The sequence below is a fragment of the Papio anubis genome, chromosome 9, assembly GCF_008728515.1.
Source record: "Papio anubis isolate 15944 chromosome 9, Panubis1.0, whole genome shotgun sequence".
Classification (NCBI taxonomy): domain Eukaryota; kingdom Metazoa; phylum Chordata; class Mammalia; order Primates; family Cercopithecidae; genus Papio; species Papio anubis.
In genome coordinates, this window is record NC_044984.1 from 74,516,919 (window position 1) to 74,538,127 (window position 21,209).

The window sequence follows — 21,209 nt, forward strand, 5'->3', positions numbered from 1 at the left end:
AGTTTTACACTGTTACACATTTTTTCTTGGAGTATTTTAAATTCATGATATATATATTATATATTTTTAATAGATAAGCACTTTATCATACCTAACAAAATGGGGAAAGGATTTCTTTATTTTCAGTTGTTGATTTTTAATCCCTGTAAAGGTCTGTATGCTTTGGAGCTTGTAGACGAAATTGGAGAAATTGCTTAAGTACAAAAGACTACAGAGGTGAAAGGTGCTATTTTCCAGTTCCAGTTGTAACTGAAACCCTAAGGAGAATGACATCACAGAATCTTGAGAGCTGAGGAGACTTTACAGATAACTCGTCCAACACCATCATTTTATGGTGTGCTTGGTATTTTGTTTAAGCTTGGCATGTACTAAGTGATAGCACTAGAACTAAAACTTGGTTCTCTGATTCCAAGACTAGTGCCTGTTCAATTGCATGGTGTCTCTGTGTAAATCCATGTATACTGCCCATTCTTTTTAGCTTATCAGTCATTCAGTGTCTCACAAGAAATTTGCTGGTCAAATCCCTCTAAAAAATGCAAAAATAACAGCAAACTTCAATCAGAATTTTAGAATTTAGGTTAAAATGTTCTTTTAAACAACTAGAACATGTAGCCAACATATTTGGATAATTTTTTTTCATTCTTATATATTTGTCTCTGGCAGAATATATCTGTGCATCATCTATATTGATGGGAACATCAAAGTGAGTATTTCTTGTTCTTTGTGTCCTCTAAAACATAAAGTTAATGGTAATAAGCAAATCTCAGCAGGCAACTAGATCTGCTTTTGAAAAAAATAAGTGAAATATTTTACAAAAAAGCGTGAAATATACTTTAAGAAACATTTCTACAGATTAAAAATGATCTAGCATTCATTTCTTTATTTATGAAAATACTTCCTTTCCTTTTAATTACAAAGTATTTGTTTTCATTTTAATTATGAGGGGAGTCTTTGGTGGCTGTTGGTACTAAAAAGATATTACTTTCATTTCAAAGGTTTGTAATAAAAAGTTATATTCCATACTATTATCCTTTACATTATTATTAATATACATTATTGATAACAAATGTATTATGTTCATTTTTAGCAGAGTCACACAGTTTTTAATGATAAAAATAAACAATTGTTTTAGCAGTAAATAATGAAAATCATTTTTTGTACTAAACTGATCCGCTTAATAAAAAGCAGAATTCTATTCACCATTTGATTTTTTTAAAATAAAATGTTTATTGATAAATATAACACAAAAACAGAAAACATTATAAAGCAAATATATACTTCAGTGAATTATTAGCCATTTGATTTTGATAAATTACAATTTGATGTTCTTACTTACATTAATGTTAACTTGCCCTTTATGACATAGCACAGGAGAGAATTAAGTACTATGTTTGAAAAAAGGGAAGGTACAAATACTGACCTCACTAGATTTGCAAAATCATGTGGAGAAAATATTGCAAGGGTTGGTGCTACAATGTTACACTCTTTTGTTTATTTTTCTATCTCAAAGTTCCTTCCTAAAAGTCACTTTACATCAAAGACTGGAGAAATTTGGGGACACTCCTGAATTTTGTAAAATGAGACAGCACCACCACCCAAATCTAACCCTTCCAGAAAGGGGAGGGAGGACCTTTTAAATGTTAAACCAAGAAAGACCTCTTTGATAAAGTGATGGAAATCAGGAGGAAAACACCAGCTCTCCCTTGGGAAAGGCTTGTTCAGGTTGCCTAGGGGCCTTTGACTATACAAATTCTTTTTGTTTTCTTCCAGAAACGGGTTTAATGAAAATCGACAGAAAAGAGCTCTTTTAGCAGCACAGGTAGGTTATGCTTCAGGTGGAGAGAGAGGCAGAGAAATAATCCATTCTGTGTTGGACTCTGCTGTCACTTCAACAATGAGACCTTTGTGGAGGGGAATAAAATGCTAAGAACAAGATAGGAAGGAGGAGGAAGAAGCAAAGTAACCTCTATTGCTTTTCTACGACCATCAAATTCATGCTCAGGTCACATCGACTTGTTTGGAATAAAATACATTTCTTTTTGCTATTCAGCTCAGTTACCTACTAATAGACTTGAGGCATTTAATCCCATGTACTTGCCAGAAAATTAGAAGGAGTTTAAAAATTGAGCACAATATCAGTTAGGACAATGACAACAGTATAATGTACATGGAAAAAGGGGCCGAAAAAGGTGTAAATAATATGAATTAAATACTGCAAAAGGGCATCAGATACATCCTGATGTCCTGACAGAAAGTTTTTATAATGTCTGATAAATCTAAATTGTAGGTATCTCTGAATAGGTAACGTCTTTTTTTGGAGGGGCAGTGTAGCACTGCATTTGAGGAGACCTTCTTGCTTGGTTGCCTTCATATGAAGGATATTGGATAAATTGCAATTTCTTCAAACTGGTTGGAATGCTCAAATGGATGGGCTTAAAAATATTTCTCTATAAAAGATGGGTGGTAAAATACAGAATCCTAACTTAGCAAAGGCATTTCTTTGAAAATGAATATGATTTGAGTATTTATGTAGCAAACAGCTTAAATACTCAAGGAAGTCTTTGTTAAATGTTGAATTGCAAATAGTTTTTATTAGCATTTTGTGATAGGTGTCTGAATTTGTGTATTTTATAGTGTTAATTGAAGAGAATTAGTAGTTAAATAGAAGACAGATCTGATATGCTGTTGTGTCTGGTTAGAAGACAGAACTGATTTATTCTTATCAAGAGTAGACACCTTTTTTTTTTTGTACCGGTGTTACTGGAAAGGGGTCCTGACCCAGATCCCAAGAGAGGGTTCTTCGTTCTCACGCAAGAAAGAATTTGGGGCAAGTCCACAGAGTAAAGTGAAAGCAGGTTTATTAAGAAGGTAAAGGAATAAAAGAATGGCTACTCCATAGGCAGAGCAGTAGCATAAGCTGCTTGACTGAGTATACTTGTAGTTATTTCTTAATCATATGCTAAACAAGAGATGAATTATTCATGACTTTTCCAGGAAAGGGACAGGAATTTCCCGGAAATAAGAGTTCTTCTTCCTTTTAGTCTATATAGGGTAACTTCTGGATGTTGCCAGGGCATTCGTAAACTGTCATAGCACTGGTGGGAGTGTCTTTTAGCATGTTAATGCATTATAACTAGAGTATAATGAGCAGTGAGGACAACCAGAGGTTACTTTCATTGCCATCTTGGTTTTGGCAGGATTGGGCCGGCTTCTTTACTGCAGGGTCTTTATGACCTGTATCTCGTGATACTAGTCCTGCTGACCTCTTATCTCATCCTGTGACGAAGAATGCCTAATCTCTTGGGAATGCAGCCCAGCAGATCTCAGACTCATTTTACCCAGCCCCTATTCAAGGTGGAACCACTCTGGTTGGAGCGCCTCTCATACCAGAATAGGCAAAGGATTGTCTATGGAATGGAAACATATTTTTATTTTTCTTAAAAAGTGTTTTGTGTACTGATATACTTAAGTGTCAAATTGGGGTTATACTGTTGTCCATTTAGATGTTTTCAGGATTTGTATACTTTACTCCCTTTTAGCAAGAATGAAGAGCAGGAGACTTGTACTTCTATTTCCTAAGGCTAGAAAACGTGTCAAAATCATTTATTTTCAGAACAATTTTTAAAAGAAGAGGTTTCAACAGCAGGCAATGAGGTCATAATCCTGCACTGCACTGTTTAGAATTGGAATTTCATGTGTTACAAGGCCATTCTTATCCATAGATTCACTCTTCTGCTCTAGGAAAACAGAGCATCAATAGGTAGATAAGTGTGCAAATAATGACTCAGAAATATGTTGGCAATGAGGTGAGCAAGAAACGGTAGACGCAGACTTCTGTAAATAGTGTATTTGTGTGCTGCAGTGATTTCCCATCTAAAGACTGTATTTCCCTGGGCTTCTCTCCGTCCTGCGGAGGTGTAATCAGGAAGGAGGAAGGATGGGCTGTCCTCTTTTATCAGTCGTGTGAATACATGCACCTACTGCCTGGGACTTTTATGCATTTGCATTACATTCCAAAAATTCCTTTCCTGAAAGCAAGCCCTAAGACATAGACTTAGGTGCAGGTCATTTATTTGGAAGTGTACAAATAAAGAAGAAAGGAAAATGATGTGAAGAAGGGAGAAAATAAAATATGGGGTGTATTAATGAGGGGCTTTCTGCTGTAGGCAGCTGGAACTCAGTCTTATTGGAGACTTTTGAACCATGTAGAATGTGCCCTAGAAAAATTTCTAGGTCGAGGGAAGCCTCTGGAGAGCCTAAAATCTCCAGGAAGGCACTTTCTATAGTCTTTTCTGCTTGGACTCTGCCGTCAGGCAAAGGCAGAAAGAACCTAGTGCTGAAGTTGGAGGCTTTCAGTGTACACAGAAATCCAGATGAATTCCAAGGTGAATTCAGAGGTGGGTTGAGAGGATGTGAGGAGAGGCATCAACAAAGTCTGCTGCAGTCTTGGCTCTAAACACCCTTGGGAGACAGATTCCCATTTGAACCATGTCTCTTTTTTCAGTTAAGTTGGTATTTGTTGATGACATACCAAGGACAGTGCTAGAGATAGAAACAAGAACAGCAGTGCCTGTTACCTAGAAACTCCATCTGTTATGGAGGTAGTCTGATGAAGAAGTCATTTCTGTGCAACTGGTTCATTGAATCCAAGACAACCTCAATCATTTGCCATTATTTATATGACATAAAAAATAAATATGCTCCAATTATAAATGTAAGATGCCATTCTGACTTCAAATATGTCAATAAATAAACAAAATCTGCATGTCACACCTTAGCCTTGGTGAAATGTATTATGATGTATGGGATGCTGGATAAACAGGATATTGTTGTAGCCAGAAAGGTGGTGTGCTAGGGAGTCATTCTAATTTCCATAAACAAGATGTAGATTGAGTTAGGTTAAAGGATATAGAGCGAAAAACAAATTATATACTTTTATCTTCCTCTAGTGTTATCCAGTGTTTTCAGTTTTTGCCTAATAGTAAAAACAGGTAGCATGTTTACAACTCTTTTCCTTTTTTTTTTGAGACAAAGTTTCACTCTTCTTGCCCAGGCTGGAGTGCAATGGCCTGATCTCGGCTCACTGCAACCTCCGCCTCCTGGGTTCAAGCTATTCTCCTGCCTTAGCCTCCTGAGTACTGGGATTACAGGCACACAACACCAACGCTGGCTAATTTTCTGTATTTTTAGTAGAGATGGGGTTTCACCATGTTGGTCAGGCTGATCTCGAACTCCTGACCTCAGGAGATCCACCCACCTCGGCCTCCCAAAGTGCTGGGATTATAGGCGTGAGTCACCGCACCCGGCCTGCATGTTTACAACTCTTATTATGTGCCTGGCACTATTCTTGGTGTGTCATTCACATCATTTCACTGAATCCTCACAATTCTGTGAGGCAGGTACTTTTATAGACTGGGAAACTGAGGCTGAGCTGGTTGAATAATTTGTTCAAGGTGATAGGCCCTATGAGGTAGAGTAGAAGTCATTATACACTTTTAGTGAGTATCAGAGATGATTAGCTTCCATTAAAGGGATAGACATAAATCATTTCGGAGCCAAAGGAAGAAGGTTTTGGTGTCCAGTAATATCCAGGGCACCAGATTTAGGCAGCCAGAAGCAATGTGGCTGAAGAGAGAATAAGACTTGCTGTCTTGAAGGAATCGAGGTCATAGACTGTTGTTGCGTCTAACTTAGTTTGAAGGCAGAGGCAAGAACAAAAAGGGGAGATTGAACAGTGAGGATAAAACCTGGGAGTATTGAGAACAGGAGACAGTGAACTTGAGACCATTGTGTGGGGCAAAGAGTTTAGAAAGAAATCTTCGAAGAGTGAGAGAATGTGTCTTTTATATAGCATGGACTGACATGATGGCGCGCGCCTGCAGTCTCAGCTACTCAGGAGGCTGAGGCAGGAGGATCGCTTGAGTCCAGGAGTTAAGCCCAGCCCAGGAAACTTAGCGAGATCCATCTCTTAAAAAAAAAAAAAAAGATATAGCTTGGGTAGATTTTCCTGTTAAAGAAAAAAGTACTGAGATGGAAAATGTCAGAATAAAACTTAACATAAGAGAGACGAGAATCTGCTGAGAAACAACTTTGTTCCTGAAGTCACATGGCTCATTTTCCCATCCTTCTTATCTTTCCCCCTTCTTCAGTTTTTCTAATATCATCTACTACTTAATTTGACAATTATTTGGCAAGTTTTGAGTGTGTTTATTCTGGTGAAATATAAGTGCTATTGGAAAGAATGTTGCCCCAGCCCATACACTCAACTGCTGTGGACTTGGAATAATAATCCACAATCAATTAGTTTTAGTAAGCCACAACTATTTGCTACTAAGCCATAGAGATCTTTTAAAAACCTTACAATTTCATCTGGATTGCTTAGATTGATTGACATAAATCCCTTTATTGCTAATTTTCTGTGTGAGGCATTATGTATGTAAGGTTTACGTACATGGCTTTAGTTCATTATCCTAACTATGCAACGAGGGAAGTGCCATTATTGTTCCCCTTTTACAGATGAGTAAACAGAGGCACTAAGAGGTTAGGAAACTTGCCTAAGGGTAAGTAATTACGGAGTCAGGATTCTAATCCAGCTCCGTTTGATTCAAAATTCATGCTATTTACCACTACTCTGAACTACCTTGGGCTCTATAAAAAGATATATTTAAACGTTCTATGAACTTTAAAGTGTGAGTCAGCTCTTTGGAGCCTGAAGGTAACACAATGGCACCGAAACAGCAGATGCTTCTGTGGATGTTTTCTTTACCAATTGGTGTGCAGGCAGGCAGGACATCACCGTCTGTAGATCTGTCAGCCCCACACATTTTTTTTTCCCAAACCTGTCTGCACCTGGAAGTGTCAGAGAACTGCTATTTCTGCAGGCAAAGCAGTCAATAATTCCAAAGGTTAGACTCCAACCAGGCTTTTTTCATGAGGTTGCGAGGTAGGTGGAGGGATTGGGGGCTGGGGGAAAGAGTGGGTGATGGGAAGGGGAGGGAGGATGGGAAGTGAGAACAGAACAGAGAGCAGACGAAGTAAATGACTTGTCAAAGTCATGTAAGAGGCAAAACCAAGACTTGAATGAGGTGTTCTCACCACAACCTCAGAGGCACCCTTTCTGCCTCATGGAGATGATAAGCCTCAATAACCCCAGAAAGTATAAAGTCAGCACTTTATCACTTCTGCATTTGTAGTTATTTTCTAGATGTACCAGTTTGCATGTTTGGCTTGAATTAAATAATTTAACTGTCTTGCATTCTCATTTCTTTCTTTCAAAGTTTGAAGCTACTTCTCCGAGATACTTTTTCCATGATGCTATTAATTGGGGTGAGAGCAAAATAAAAGGTCAGTGTTTATACTTAGGTTTTCATATTTGCTTTCTCAGAAAATCCCTTTGGGGGATATATTGAATCAAGTAGTTATTGTTTCCATAAACCACATGAAGGAAAGTGAGTCAGGATGGTAATAATACCTAGTAATAATTTAAGTTCACTTCTTAGAGAAATTTGAATTGTTTCTGAGAATAACCAGGGCCAAACATTTAGACAAACCTGATAACTGCATGACCAGGGAAGATGTCACTGAATATCAGAAACTGTTTTTTTTGTGTGAATCAATTACTTGATCCCTATTTTTTGTTACCAGTTCCCCATTTCCATTAAGAAGAATGCTGATGGTAGTTCGAAATTTAATTTGAGTGGTAACTATGAAATAGAAATTATCATTGTTGTGTTTAAAATAACAATGATCCTCACCGGTTTTCATTTGATACTTGTTTTCAGGAGAATAAGCAGGACTGTAAATACATTTTTAAAGGCAATACATTTGTTTATCTAAATATTTAGCATCTCTTCATCAGAAAAATGCAAGACTGTGATCTAAGATAAACGGTAAATATAGATGTGCCCCTAGTGGAAAAAACTGCTTTTAAGTTTATGAAGAACATCATTTTTTTTAAACCTGTATTTATGGACTAAGTTAAAACAGCATATTTTTTCCTCACTTAAGATATACTTGGAGATTTGTGCATTTTTAAAAGTAAAGAGACATTTTAGATCAATGGATCTTAAGGTGGAGAGGAATCATACGGGTTTTCAAATTCTTGCCTTTGGCAGAACTGTGGTCAAATGATCAATTATATAACTATCTTCTGGGAATTAAGATGTTCTCTCTTCTCCTCAAGTGTTAAATTCTTCCTGCTTGAGTTTTGCCAGTTGCCTCTTATTCTCTCCTTATTAGAGGAAATTTTTTCACTGATTCATTTGCATTTTTAAAACTCACTTAGGAGATGATGGTAAAATTAGGGTTAGAGTTCACAGTTACTTGCTTCCTCTTTTTAACATAATTTGTTGGGACAATTTTATAATTTTTCTTTCCATGAAAGAAATAATATTTTTGGTGACAGTAGTGACTTTGGCTTCTGCTTCATCAAAATTTAAGCATAGGTTTCTTTTTCTTTTTTCTTTTTTCTTTTTTTTTGGAGACGGTCTTGCTCTGTCGCCCAGGCTGGAGAGCAGTAGCATGATCTCGGCTCACTGCAACTTCTGCCTCCTGAGTTCAAGTGATTCTCCTGCCTCAGCCTCCAGAGTAGCAGGGATTACAGGTGTCCATCACCACGCCTGGCAGTATAGGTTTCAAAGAATGTGTCATTTGTAATTGAGCCTGAGGATTAATATACAAACCTCAAATGAAATGTTTAATCATTCTCTTCAAAAGCGGGAGTCTCCCTTTGAGTTTTATGCTTTGCCTGATCCCTCAAGTTAATGATAGTCCCGATTATTTTTGTTGTTGTTGTTGAGACAGAGTCTAGCTCTGTCACCCAGGCTGGAGTGCAATGGCACAATCTCGGCTCACTGCAAACTTCACTGCCTGGGTTCAAGCGATTCTCCTGCCTCAGCCTCCCGAGTAGCTGGGACTACAGGCATGCACCACCACACCCAGCTAATTTTTGTGTTTTTAGTAGAGATGGGGTTTCACCATGTTGGCCAGGCTGGTCTCGAACTCCTGACCTAAAATGATATGCCTGCCTTGGCTTCCCAGAGTGCTGGGATTACAGGCATGAGAGACCCTATTCTTTAATAGAGTGTTTGCTCCTGTAAGAGTAGCTGATGGGATGTGCAGCCAGCACCAAACTCCATCAACAGAATCATCTGCAGCTTGTGTATTTCTGGTTCTCATCATCTGGGACAGAGATTCCTTACATGGGAACTTGACCTTTGATTTGCTTGAAAGGGGCTAACCTTTGCTCTCAGGGTAGTTTCAGATGTGAAAGCCTGCCTTTCTTGCTTCACAGCACACATAATAAAATGAATTAGACAGAGACTTGATGGGTTTAGTTCTTTAGCTTAGCAAGGCAAGAGGCTGAGAGTTCTGTTTAAGTTAATAGTAATTACAATTTGTCCAAGCTGTATCTTGACATATTATGCTTAAAAGAACAAATGGATGCCAGAAGATAACTTTTTCTTCTCCCCCTCAGGTTCTTGTCCTTATGAATGCCTTAATGGAGCTTTCTGTTCTAAGACTGGAACATGTGACTGTCAAATATTTCAGGCTCTTGGGACAAGATGCCAGATCAGTAAGTTTCAGAGATGCTTATGAGAGAATTATGAGATACCAAGGAAAAAATTAAGGCATGATTTACTATAATAATGTTCATCCATTGGGAGTCGTGTATTAACTGGAGAGCCCACAATTCATTCTCAGTTATTTGATGTAATTTAGAAACAATGTAAAACAAAAGTACATAGGGCCACTATCCCTTCTCATTGAACTCTCTTATTGCTTCAAGTATTTTTTCCACTTTCTATACTAATAGCCTATTATTATTATTGTTATTATTATTTTTTGAGACAGAGTCTCACTCTGTCACCCAAGCTGGAGTGCAATGGCACGATCTCGGCTCACTGCAACCTCTGCCTCCCGGGTTCAAGCGATTCTCCCACCTCAGCCTCCCGAGTAGCTGGGACCACAGGCACTCGCCATCATGTCTGGCTAATTTTGGTATTTTAGTGGAGATGGAGTTTCACCATGTTGGCCAGGATTGTCTTGAACTCCTGACTTTGGGTGATCCTCTCACCTAGGCCTCCCAAAGTGCCGTGATTACTGGCATGAGCCACTGCACCCAGCCAGTAATAGCCTATTAAAACCAGGTTCTCATTCATCTCTCTTTTGCTTTATAAAACATATTTTTTTATTTGGAGCCAGTCATTCTTTTGGACCTTTAATTAATTGGACATTTTGTATGTTAAAAAATAGTACTGAGACTTCTTCAAGGGCAGGGGCTTTTTTTTTTTTTTTTTAATAAACCTTTTATCCACAGTGTCTAAGAAAGGATTCTATGTCAATCATAATCAATAAATATTCATTTGTTTAATCAATATTTACTGGCATCTAGATCCCAGGCTAGGCATTGGGGATACAACGGTGAATAATACCAACCTGTTCCTGTCCTCCTGGAGGCTGCAGTCTACAGAAGGTGATAAATACGCAACAGATACACAATAATTAAACTTGTGACAGGTGCTGTAAAGTAAAGTACAAGATGCTATGAAAATATGAAGCAGAGGTGAGGCATACTGTCAGGGAAGACTGCCTGAATAATGAATAATTCCATGTTTTTTCCTGAAAAGGCCACAGTTGTCCAAGGCTAATAAATTTAGGTGGGAATCACAAAAATACAAGATGTAAAGAGTCACCCTTATCTTTATGCACCCCCCCCCCAGAGTGTATCAAAATGTTTTACACGTATTGAGTGCTCAGTGAATGTTACTGATTTTCATATTATTCTAAAGAGAATAGTTTAGAAAACAAAAATGGAATAGAAGATTATCTACAAGGGTAAGAAAAAAAGGTAGGCATGACAATAGGAGATGCAGTTGTATGATTTAAGATAAATACTGCTTGAAATTTGGCCAGTTTGAGGTGATGAATTGTTAAATTCCAGCATACCTTTTTTTTTTTTTTTTCTGGAGACAGAGTCTTAACTGTCACCCAGGCTGGAGTACAGTGGCGCCATCTTGACTCACTGCAACCATCGCCTCCTGGGTTCAAGGGATTCTTGTGTCTCAGCCTCCTGGGTACCTGGGATTACAGATGCGTGCCCCCCACCTTGCTGGCTAATGTTTTGTATTTTAGTAGAGACAGAGTTTCACCATGTTACCCAGGCTGGTCTCAAACTCTTGAGCTTAGGCAGTCCGCCCACCTTGGTTTCCTAAAGTGCTAGGATTACAGGGGCAAGCCACCACTCCAGCCAAATTCCAGCATACTTTGAATGACTAATGTTCCCCACATCCAGGTCCCAGACACATAAATATGATTTTTTTTTTTTTTTGTCAATGGTTATTTTTCTCTGTGGATACCATAAAAAAGCCATTTTTGAAAGACTAGAATATTCTGATGCTGCGTATGCTAATCTTTAGGACACTCAGTGGTGACATTTCTCTCTTTTCTGAGCCATCTTACTTGCTATATTACTATCACCTTTTACTGTATTATTTTCCATACTTCTTTTTTTTCTTCTAGAATCTTTTTTTGGAAACAAAAATTCAGGAACTTTCTAACATAAATCTTCTTCACAACTACTTGGAAACCCTGTTTTATCAACTACTTTGATAGTTTTGAGAACAATTGGTAATTTTATGTTAGTTATTTCTTCCTGTGATATAGACCAAGGAAGGAAATTTGAATGAAAATTAGAATCATTTACGATGACTGACTGAACACTGCTAGAAACATGTAATTTATTTTGTCTACAAAATATTATTCTGTTTCTTTTCAGTACCAAACATGGGCAACGGCAGAGATGGGATTTGTAAAACCTGGGGACAGTATCATTTTGAAACATTTGATGGCATCTACTATTACTTCCCAGGAAACTGTTCTTACATTTTTGCAAAGGACTGTGGTGATTTGGAGCCTCGGTACACTGTATGGGTAGGTGATTGTAGGACATAATTAACTTAAAAATATTATCTCTGGAAAAGTATGTATTTTTAAAAGTACTTGGCAAATGATGCAAAATATATACTAATCATAGAATGAATACTTATTTTGAAGAGGGTTTGCATTCAGGTACCAACCGTATTACTGACGCTTCCTTCCTTCCTGATACTTCCAGTGAGATATGTCCAGCTGGTTTAATTTTTTGAAATGACACGCTCAGTATGAATCAGAGGCTAACATTTATAAAATGGAGTGTATGAGTTACATAAGCACAGGCTATAGGATGGGAAGACGGACAACTAATTGCTAGGTAGTTTGATACTATATGACTGAGCTCAGAGAATTAATTCTTAGTTGCAGAATTCTTGACTCAAATGAATTCTTAGGAGACCTCTCAAAAATATAAGCTGTAGAGTGGCTCTAGTTGAATAAGGATATCAAGGACCTCTTTCCTTGGTTACCATCTTCTGAATTTCTAGGTATTTCAATCATTACCAGGAAACTGCTATTTTGTTCCATTTAAAAGCTACAGCTCTCCATAGCCAAAATATGTTTGAATCTCTGTTATGCTTTCCCTTTTTACTTATGTTGGGGCTGCCTACATTCTCCTCCTCTCTAAGGTGATACAAACATTAAAAGTAGTCCCTGAAGCTTGTTTTTTTTTCCATAGGTTTTTGGGGGAACAGGTGGTGTTTGGTTACATGAATAAGTTCTTCAGTGGTGATTTCTGAGATTTTGGTGCACCCATCACCTGAGCAGTGTACATTGTACCCAATGTGTAGTCTTTTCTCCCTCACCACCCTCACCACCCCCAGCCTTTCCCCTTGGTCCCCAAAGTCCATTGTATAATTCTTATCCTTTTGCAGTCTCATAGCTTAGTTCCCACTTATGAGTGAGAACATGGATGTTTGGTTTTCCATTCCTGAGTTAGTTAACTTAAAGTAATGCTTTCCAATTCCATCCAGGTTGCTGCAAATGCCATTATTTTGTTCCTTTTTATGGCTGAGTAGTATTCCATGGTGTGTGTGTATGTGTATATATATGTGTGTGTGTGTGCATGTGTATGTATATGCATGTGTATATATATGGTATATATGTATATATATGGTATATATGTATATATCTAATATTTTATTTATCCATTCATTGATTGATGAGCATTTGGGCTGGTTCCATATTTTTGCAGTTGTGAACTGTGCTGCTATAAACATGCATGTGCAAGTACCTTTTTTGTATAATGACTTCTTTTCTTCTGGGGAGATACCCAGGAGTAGGATTACTGGATCAAATGGTAGATCTACTTTTAGTTCTTTAAGGAATCTCTACACTCTTTTTCATAGTAGTTGTACTAGTTTACATTCCCAAAAACAGTGTAAAAGTGTTCCCTTTTCACCATATCCACACCAACATCAATTATTTTTTGATTTTTAAATTATGGTCATTCTTGTAGGAGTAAAGTGGTATCACATTGTGGTTTTGATTTGCTTTTCTCTGATAAATAGCGATGTTGATCGTTTTTTCATATGTTTGTTGGCCATTTGTATACCTTCTTTTGAGAATTGTCTATTCATGTCCTTAGCTCACTTTTTGATGGAATTGTTTGTTTTTTTCTTGCTAATTTAAGTTCCTTGTAGATTCTGTATGTTAGTCCATTGTTGGACATATAGATTGCAAAGATTTTCTTCCACTCTGTGACTTGTCTGTTTACTCTGTTGATTATTTCTTTTGCTGCATAAAAGCTTTTTAGTTTAATTAAGTCTTGTCTGTTTATATTTGTTTCTGTTGTGTTTGCTTTTGGGTTCTTGGTCATGAGTGCTTTGCCTAAGCCAATGTCTAGAAAGCTTTTCCAATGTTATAATCTAGAATTTTTATGGTTTCACATTTAGATTTAAGTATTTGATCCATCCATCTTGAGTAGATTTTTGTGTAAGGTGAGAGATAGGATCCAGTTTCATTCTTCCACCTGTGGCTAGCCAATTATCCCAGCAACATTTGTTGAACAGAGTGTCCTGTCCCCACTTTATGTTTTTGTTTGCTTTGTCAAAAATCAGTTGGCTGTAAGCATCTGGCTTTATTTCTGGGTTCTCTATTGGTCTATATGACTGTTTTAATACCAGTACCATGCTGTTTTGGTGACTATGGCTTATACTATAGTTTGAAGTCAGGTAATGTAATGCCTCGAGCTTTGTTCTTTTTGCTTAGTCTTGCTTTGGCTATGTGGGCTCTTTTTTGGTTCCATATGAATTTTAGGATTGTTTTTTCTAGTTCTGTGAAGAATGATGGTGATATTTTGATGGGAATTGCATTGAATTTGTAGATTGCTTTTGGCAGTATGGTCATTTTCACAATGTTGATTCTACCCATCGATGAGCATGGGATGTGTTTCTATTTGTTTGTGTTTCTGTGATTTCTTTCAGCAGTGTTTTGTAGTTTTCCTTGTAGAGGTCTTTCACCTCCTTGGTTAAGTATATTCCTAAGTATTTTAATGTTTTTTGCAGCTATTGTAAAAGGGGTTGAGTTCTTGATTTGATTCTCATCTTGACCACTGTCAGTGTATAGTAGGGCTACTGATTTGTACAGATTAATTTTGTATCCTGAAACTTTTAGACCCTGAAACGTTTAAGGCTACAAATCTTTGTGACCCAGAAAAGAAGCACAACTCGGTGACTACAGTCAATAATATCTTAATTGTACATTTTTAAATAACTTTAAAAGTTTAATTGGATCGTTTGTAACATAAAGAATAAATGCTTGAAGGGATGCATACGTCCTTCTCCAAGATGTGATTATGTAACATTGCATGCCTATATCAACACATCTCCTGTACCCCACAGATATATGTATATACACCTTCGATGTAACCACAAAAATCAAAAATAAAAAAACCAAACAAAATAACAAACGTATTTAAAGTAAAAAAAAAAAAAAAGAAATGAGATTTATTGAAAGTTAACTTATGGGGCATAAGAATAAAAATAGAGGTCTCTTTAAATAGGGAAGTTGGCGAAATGCATCTTCTGTGCTTACAGGTCTCCTGTTCTCGGTTCTCTCGTTTACTACTCCCTAACCCCTCACTTGTTTTATTGCTTGAACACCCTTTGACCATCTCTTTAAAATGTTGTTGCTCAGTGTCTCACTCTTTTGAGGACTGAGGTATCAATGAGATAACCTGTTCTTTGTTATAACACACAATGCTGAACTATGCTTCTGGAGTTAGTAGATATTGTTTCTGCATGGCCTGGTTTTGAAGAGTAAAATTTGCTTTCAGATAAATACATCAATTTACTTGAAATGTCATCTTTCCCCTTGATTATAAAAGCAGTTCACTTCTTTTGTAGAAAATTTGGAAAATTCAGAGAAGTCTGAAAAATGTTAGAATTATCACTTAAGAGTTACCATTGGTTAACAGCTTCATCTATTTCCTTCTCAACATTTTTCCTCTGAATTTTATACATATTTATAAAATTTAAACTATAGTTTTCTGCCCTACACTTTCAATTAACATTATGTCTTCAACTTCCTTCAATGTCAAATATTCTTGATACATCCAAACACAATTAGCTGTATTTTTTCCAACTTCGGTAATAATTAAATTTGCTTCAAATAATTTAATGATGTCCTATATTGGAAATGTAGATTTTTTAAAAATTATAATTTCAAAGGATATATTGATAAACATTATGATACAGATATCTTTATCTATACCCCCTATTATTTTTCCATCTTTAAATTCTATTTTATTTTTATGAAAATAATATATGTGTATGGAGAAAGATTTCATCCCAGAATATACAGCAAAAAATAGCCTCTGCCTTCTTTCATCTTCTACCCTAGCAGAAGTCTGGCTCTTAAGAGGCAATTACTTCAACTAATTTAGCTGTTTCTTCTAGTTTTTATCTTACACATCAAAATATGCCATTATCTCTTTATTTTTCAAAGTTAGGCCTTATTCCTTCACTTCCTATTATGGAAAATGAGAAATTATCTTAGTTATATCACCCTTCCTGCTCCTAACACACACACACACACACACACACACACACACACACACACTTCCGTTCTCTCCTCCTAACAGAGTTATGTCACCATTTTTGGTTAAATAATTTATCTTTTTTATATTATTTTCACTATGTAAATATTGTTTAGAGCTGATCCCAATAGGTTATGATGATTTTATGTCTCTACTTGTATATTTTTCTAGAGTAAACAGTTATCCCATTTTTTTCTTTGCTGCATTCTCTTTACTCCTGTCACTAATGTTTTTCCTAACTCTCTCCCTCTATAAAACTCTTCAATATGGTCAGATGCATTAGGCAAGTTATCAGCTTCTCTTTTCCCTCATGAGACAACCCTTCCTCAGTTTTTCCTTCTCATCTTTTAATTCAGACTAGTTGCTTTTGAAGTCTACTGTACACCTGTCACTTGGGATTTCTTTTCATCATCCTACTGGAGAATTTTATTCTTCTCTCTCCTCAGTTTTCCTCTTTCTTGGTTCCCACCAATATCTAGTGGTCCTTTAACTTTGTTCATACTAGAGAGATAGGTTCTGAAAAGCTTATTGGATGCTCTGAATATGTGGCCAGTGTTTGTAGTGGTGATTAAGCAAGGACGCATTTCCTCTTTGTTTACTCACTCATTTTAATTGACTGAGTTGGTTCCTGGAAAGGGAAGATACTTTCCTGGAAAGTGTGCATGGGAAGAGAAGTTTTGAAGCCTTGATTTTAATTTAAAAATCACTTTCAGAATTTTAAATTTCAATTCACTCTGATTTCTGATCATTTTGCATATAACCTTACCCAACTTCCAGAAATTTTTACCTCTTTTAATTCCCAGAGTTCTGATATTTTGTAAATATGTGAATTTCTTTTCCCCCTTTTTTTTTTTTTTTTTTTTTGTGCTGGGCACTTGATGGGATTTTATATTGGAGCTCATATATTGGAGCTGTGGGGTGGAGTGATCCCTTAATTTTATCATTGATTCTTGCCTATTTTCCACCTTTTTCCTTTTCTGTTCTACATTTTGGGGTATTTCTGTCCAATTCTGAGATCTTTATTTTCCCACCTTTCTACTTCAGTTATACATTTCTCCTTTTATATTGTCAGTATTCAATTTTTTGTTTTTATTCTTTGAATTTCGTTTTTAGCAACATTTTATTCTCAGTTCAAGGATGGCATATATCATTTTTCTCTCAGAAGATGTCAACTATGTATTTTTAAAGTTTTTGGATTTTTCTAAATTGTTTTTTATTTCTTTGATTCCCTTTCTTTTGTTTATTTGATGTCTTTCATGTCACCGGCTTTCATCAAATGACTAATGATTCACAAATATTTGTTCACATTTGAGAATAAGGCTGTAAAAATGAATTGGAAACTCTGGATATATACATGGGGGCTTGTTGAACTAGTGTGAGAGTGAGCAAGGATCTTCTTGTTTCATTAGATAAGCCCCCAGATATTAGTAACTATATGTCTTTTTTTCCATTTTGTTTCCTGAAAGAAGAATCCTCCTATATCTAGTCTGGGGTCATGTGGCTGGATTCCTGGATCCTGAGAACATTTTAGGCCTACTCTTACCTCAGGCTTTTGTACTTGCTATTTCCTTTCCCTAGAATGGTATTCCAGATATCCCATATGGCTTGCTCTCTCTCATACTCCATCTTTACTAGAATTTCATCTTTTCAGCAAGGCCTTCCTTGGCCACTCACTCCGAAATTGCCCCCAGACCTTGACACATACACAGCGTATCACCTTTCCCTGCTTAATATTTCTCCTTAATGTCATCTAACATAGTATATATTTTAGTTTCACATAGCTGTATTTTCTGTTAGCTGTTTTCCTCTAATAGAATACAAGTTTCATGAGGGCAGATATTTTGTCTGCTTTGTTGACTGATCTATCCCCAGAACCTAGAACAGTGCCTGGTACATAATAAATGATCAATACAATTTGCTGATTAAGCATAAAACTAATATGCATTACATTACTACAATATTAAAACTATATTATTGAGGCTGGGCACGGTGACTGACACCTGTAATCCCAGCACTTTGGGAGAGGCCGAGGTGGGTGGATCACTTGAGGTCAGGGGTTTGAGACCAGCCTGGCTGGCTAACATAGTGAAACCCCATCTCCACCAAAAAAATATAAAAGTTAGCCGGTTTGGTGGTACACGCCTATAGCCCCAGCTACTCGGGAGGCTGAGGCACGAGAATCACTTGAAACCAGGAGGCAGAGGTTGCAGGGAGCTGAGATCACACCACTGCACTCCAGCCTGGGTGACAGAGAGAGACTCTATCTCAAACAAACAAACCCCAAAACCAAACCAAACAAAAAACCCCTATACTATTGATAATTTTTAAAATCACTTTTAGGCTTAGAAAGTTCTTTTCCACCTCTATAGTTGTAATCTCTGTTTTCTTTCAGTTATGTCATGGTTTAGACATTTATACTTTACTTTTAGGACCTTTTGAAATTAATTTTGGTATAGGGTGAAAGAATCTAAGCTTCCTCTTCTCTTTTCTTCCTTGCATTCTTTTTTTTAAAACTAATTTTCCCGTTAATATTTTGAAAAATAATCTCTCTCTTCCCTAACGTGTCTGGCAATACATAAAAATAAAATCAATTTTATTTTTAGTGAGTTCATGGTCACTTTTCAACCTTTAAATATTGCTTTGTGTAGCACTCCATTCGAAGCTCTGTTTTATGATTCTCTAACTGGTAAAAAATATGGACATAAAAATGACAAACGTGCTTCTTTGTGGTGCTCTACGGTTTTATTATCAGAACTAATTTCTCCCAAAGCATACCATGTACCTTGAGAATATTAACAGCCAACATGTGAAGATTCAAATCATTCTAAAAGTATGCTGATTAATTTGTATTTTAGGAAGTTAATTTTGTTGCCCAATTTCTGAGGTAAATATTTCTTTTCTCTCAGAAATCCCAAATGTAGTTATAGCGTTATAAAGTGTCATGGGACTAATGAAGCTATATGATTGTAAACATACATTGTGGTTTTAGTAACTCAAATTTGTTATTTGTTCCTATGCTTTCTTTTTGTTTTTCTCCCTTTAAGGTTCATAACAGCCCTAAATGTCTTGGTTCGGTGTATTCTTGTTATCGGTCAATCAGCTTGTTCTTTCCAAACCAAGAGGAAATTCGAATTTATGGTCATGAAATAAAAAAGAATGGAATCAGGTAGGATGTGGGAAACAGTGAAATGTCAATAACACCACAAATTAATAGAATTTCCAAACATCGCATGCTGGAAGTGAACTGTGGAGAGTAGGAAGAGAGAATTTCTTCAACAATACTCTTAAAGGTATAACATACAGACATCAAAACTTCAGAAGGCTCTGAGGCCAACCACATAGTCAGGAGTACAGTAAGTTTACCCTTCCTAATGCTGTGTGCAGAATATAAATATAATATGTTGACATGGGTGGAGATGAGAGTCTGTTTTTTTTTTTTTTTTTTTTTTTGTCTGAGAGATTCAAGAGATTATCTTAAGAGTTCAACTCTTCCTTTTTGCCTTCTTTCTTAATATTTTTCTTTCTTTAAAGCAGAAACTTAAAAATCTATTTTCTTTTATTTGGAAAGGATTCTGGAAGTTCTTTCCAAGTTTGTGTAAATGGGGTTTGGGTGTCACCTGAGATTTTCCATGGAAGTTCTGACAGACTGAGAGCCAACAACTGCCTGGCCTCAAATAGACCAGAGAGAAGCCCACTTCCGGTTTCCTATCTGCCAAGAACATGACATGAGAATTTGGGGGCAGGGATGTTTCCATATTTGGCAAAAGATTTTTTTACGTTTTAACCTAGAAATACTGTGGAATAATCTACCTTCCAATCTAAATAATTATAGAGATACTCAATTTTTAATATTTCCTGGCTGGATTATGCCAGAACAAGTAAATTGTAGGCTGGAACAATTCCATTCATCATTCAGAATTCACTAACAAGTGTTTGAGCCATAGGAATACTTTCCAGCACAATGACTTTATCAACCTGTGTTGCTTTTTCTGGGTTTAGATTCCTCAAAAGGCAGCAGGTGGTAGCAGAAAGGGCAGTGGAGAGAGCACCAGGGGAGACTTGAAACAGCCAGATAACCCAGAGCAGCTTCTCCCCCTGTCTGAGGCTTATTTTCTTGGTCAGCTGGGTTCTGTACTTCTCATTTTCTCATAAAAGAAAGTTTAGGCATTTGAGTAAGAAGATAATACAGTTACACATGTATTTCCTAGAGCTGAATTTAAATAGCCATTTAGTATTCTCTATATGGAATCTTAGGTAATACAATGAACATTTAAAAATTTGTTATGTTTTGTAAAACAGACTTGCCATTCAGATTGATTTTCAAGAATATTCTTTATTAAAGCAGGGACATAATATTTAATTTTAACTCAGAGAAAGCATTTCTATGAGGATTTCAGATTGTGTGATGGAAAAAGGGTGATCTTATTATTATTCAGCAATATTGCTTACACAAATGCTGTTCCTGGCTTGGGGCCTAACTCATAGCAAATGCTACAGAAATATTTGCCATAATAAAATCAAACGTGTGGCTCTGTGCATGAAGCTTTACTTCTCTGGATTTCAGTTCTCTCACCTGTGAAATAAGGAGTTTCAGTACAAATGAATCCCTCAATACTTTTCAGCATTCAGTTCTGCATTCATTTAGGTTTACATTTTAATATTTCCTGCCTAGGTTGCATGTTTTTCTTTGACCTATTGGATATTGTCTAGTTTAAACGATTATCTCCTGTCCCCACTAGCATCCTTCTACGTTATAAACTTCAGGATAATCACAGTTATCCACCTTTATTTTCAAAAACGGAATATTTAACTAAATTTACTGTTAAAGAGACCAAATGACCAAGTGACAAATGACCAAACAAAAAAGTACGCATAATAGTACAACTATATTTCCATAAGATTGGCATTCCATTACTCGGAAATATATTTATAAACATGATTCACTTCTTTTAAGTATAGTTTTTATAAACTTACAAACTTAAAAGAAGTGGTATTTCTTTAATGTTATTTCATATTGACTTTTACTATGAATTCCTCATATTTATAATTTTTAATAAGAATGTATTATGGCAGTAGTTAGAGTCTCTTTTATCTATTCTCCAATTTAAACTTTTAGTTATTTTTCTATTTTTGTAAATAATTTTCTGTAAATAAGTATCTGTAAACAAATTTTTTGTGCAAATGGCTACAGATATTTTGAATTGTTTCTTCGGGGATTATCCCTTTGTTAATTAGTATG

At 36.3% G+C, this 21,209-nt stretch overlaps 1 protein-coding gene across 1 annotated transcript in view; it reads left to right on the forward strand.

The window, feature by feature from the left end:
- Nucleotides 1–21,209, forward strand: part of OTOGL (otogelin like) — a 166,409-nt gene that overhangs the window by 2,746 nt on the left and 142,454 nt on the right. The window contains exons 2-7 of the mRNA XM_021922642.2: nucleotides 664–703; nucleotides 1,771–1,819; nucleotides 7,278–7,344; nucleotides 9,476–9,574; nucleotides 11,777–11,931; nucleotides 19,015–19,136. Of these exons, the coding sequence (XP_021778334.2) occupies nucleotides 664–703; nucleotides 1,771–1,819; nucleotides 7,278–7,344; nucleotides 9,476–9,574; nucleotides 11,777–11,931; nucleotides 19,015–19,136 (532 nt within the window). The remainder of the gene's footprint in view (nucleotides 1–663; nucleotides 704–1,770; nucleotides 1,820–7,277; nucleotides 7,345–9,475; nucleotides 9,575–11,776; nucleotides 11,932–19,014; nucleotides 19,137–21,209) is intronic.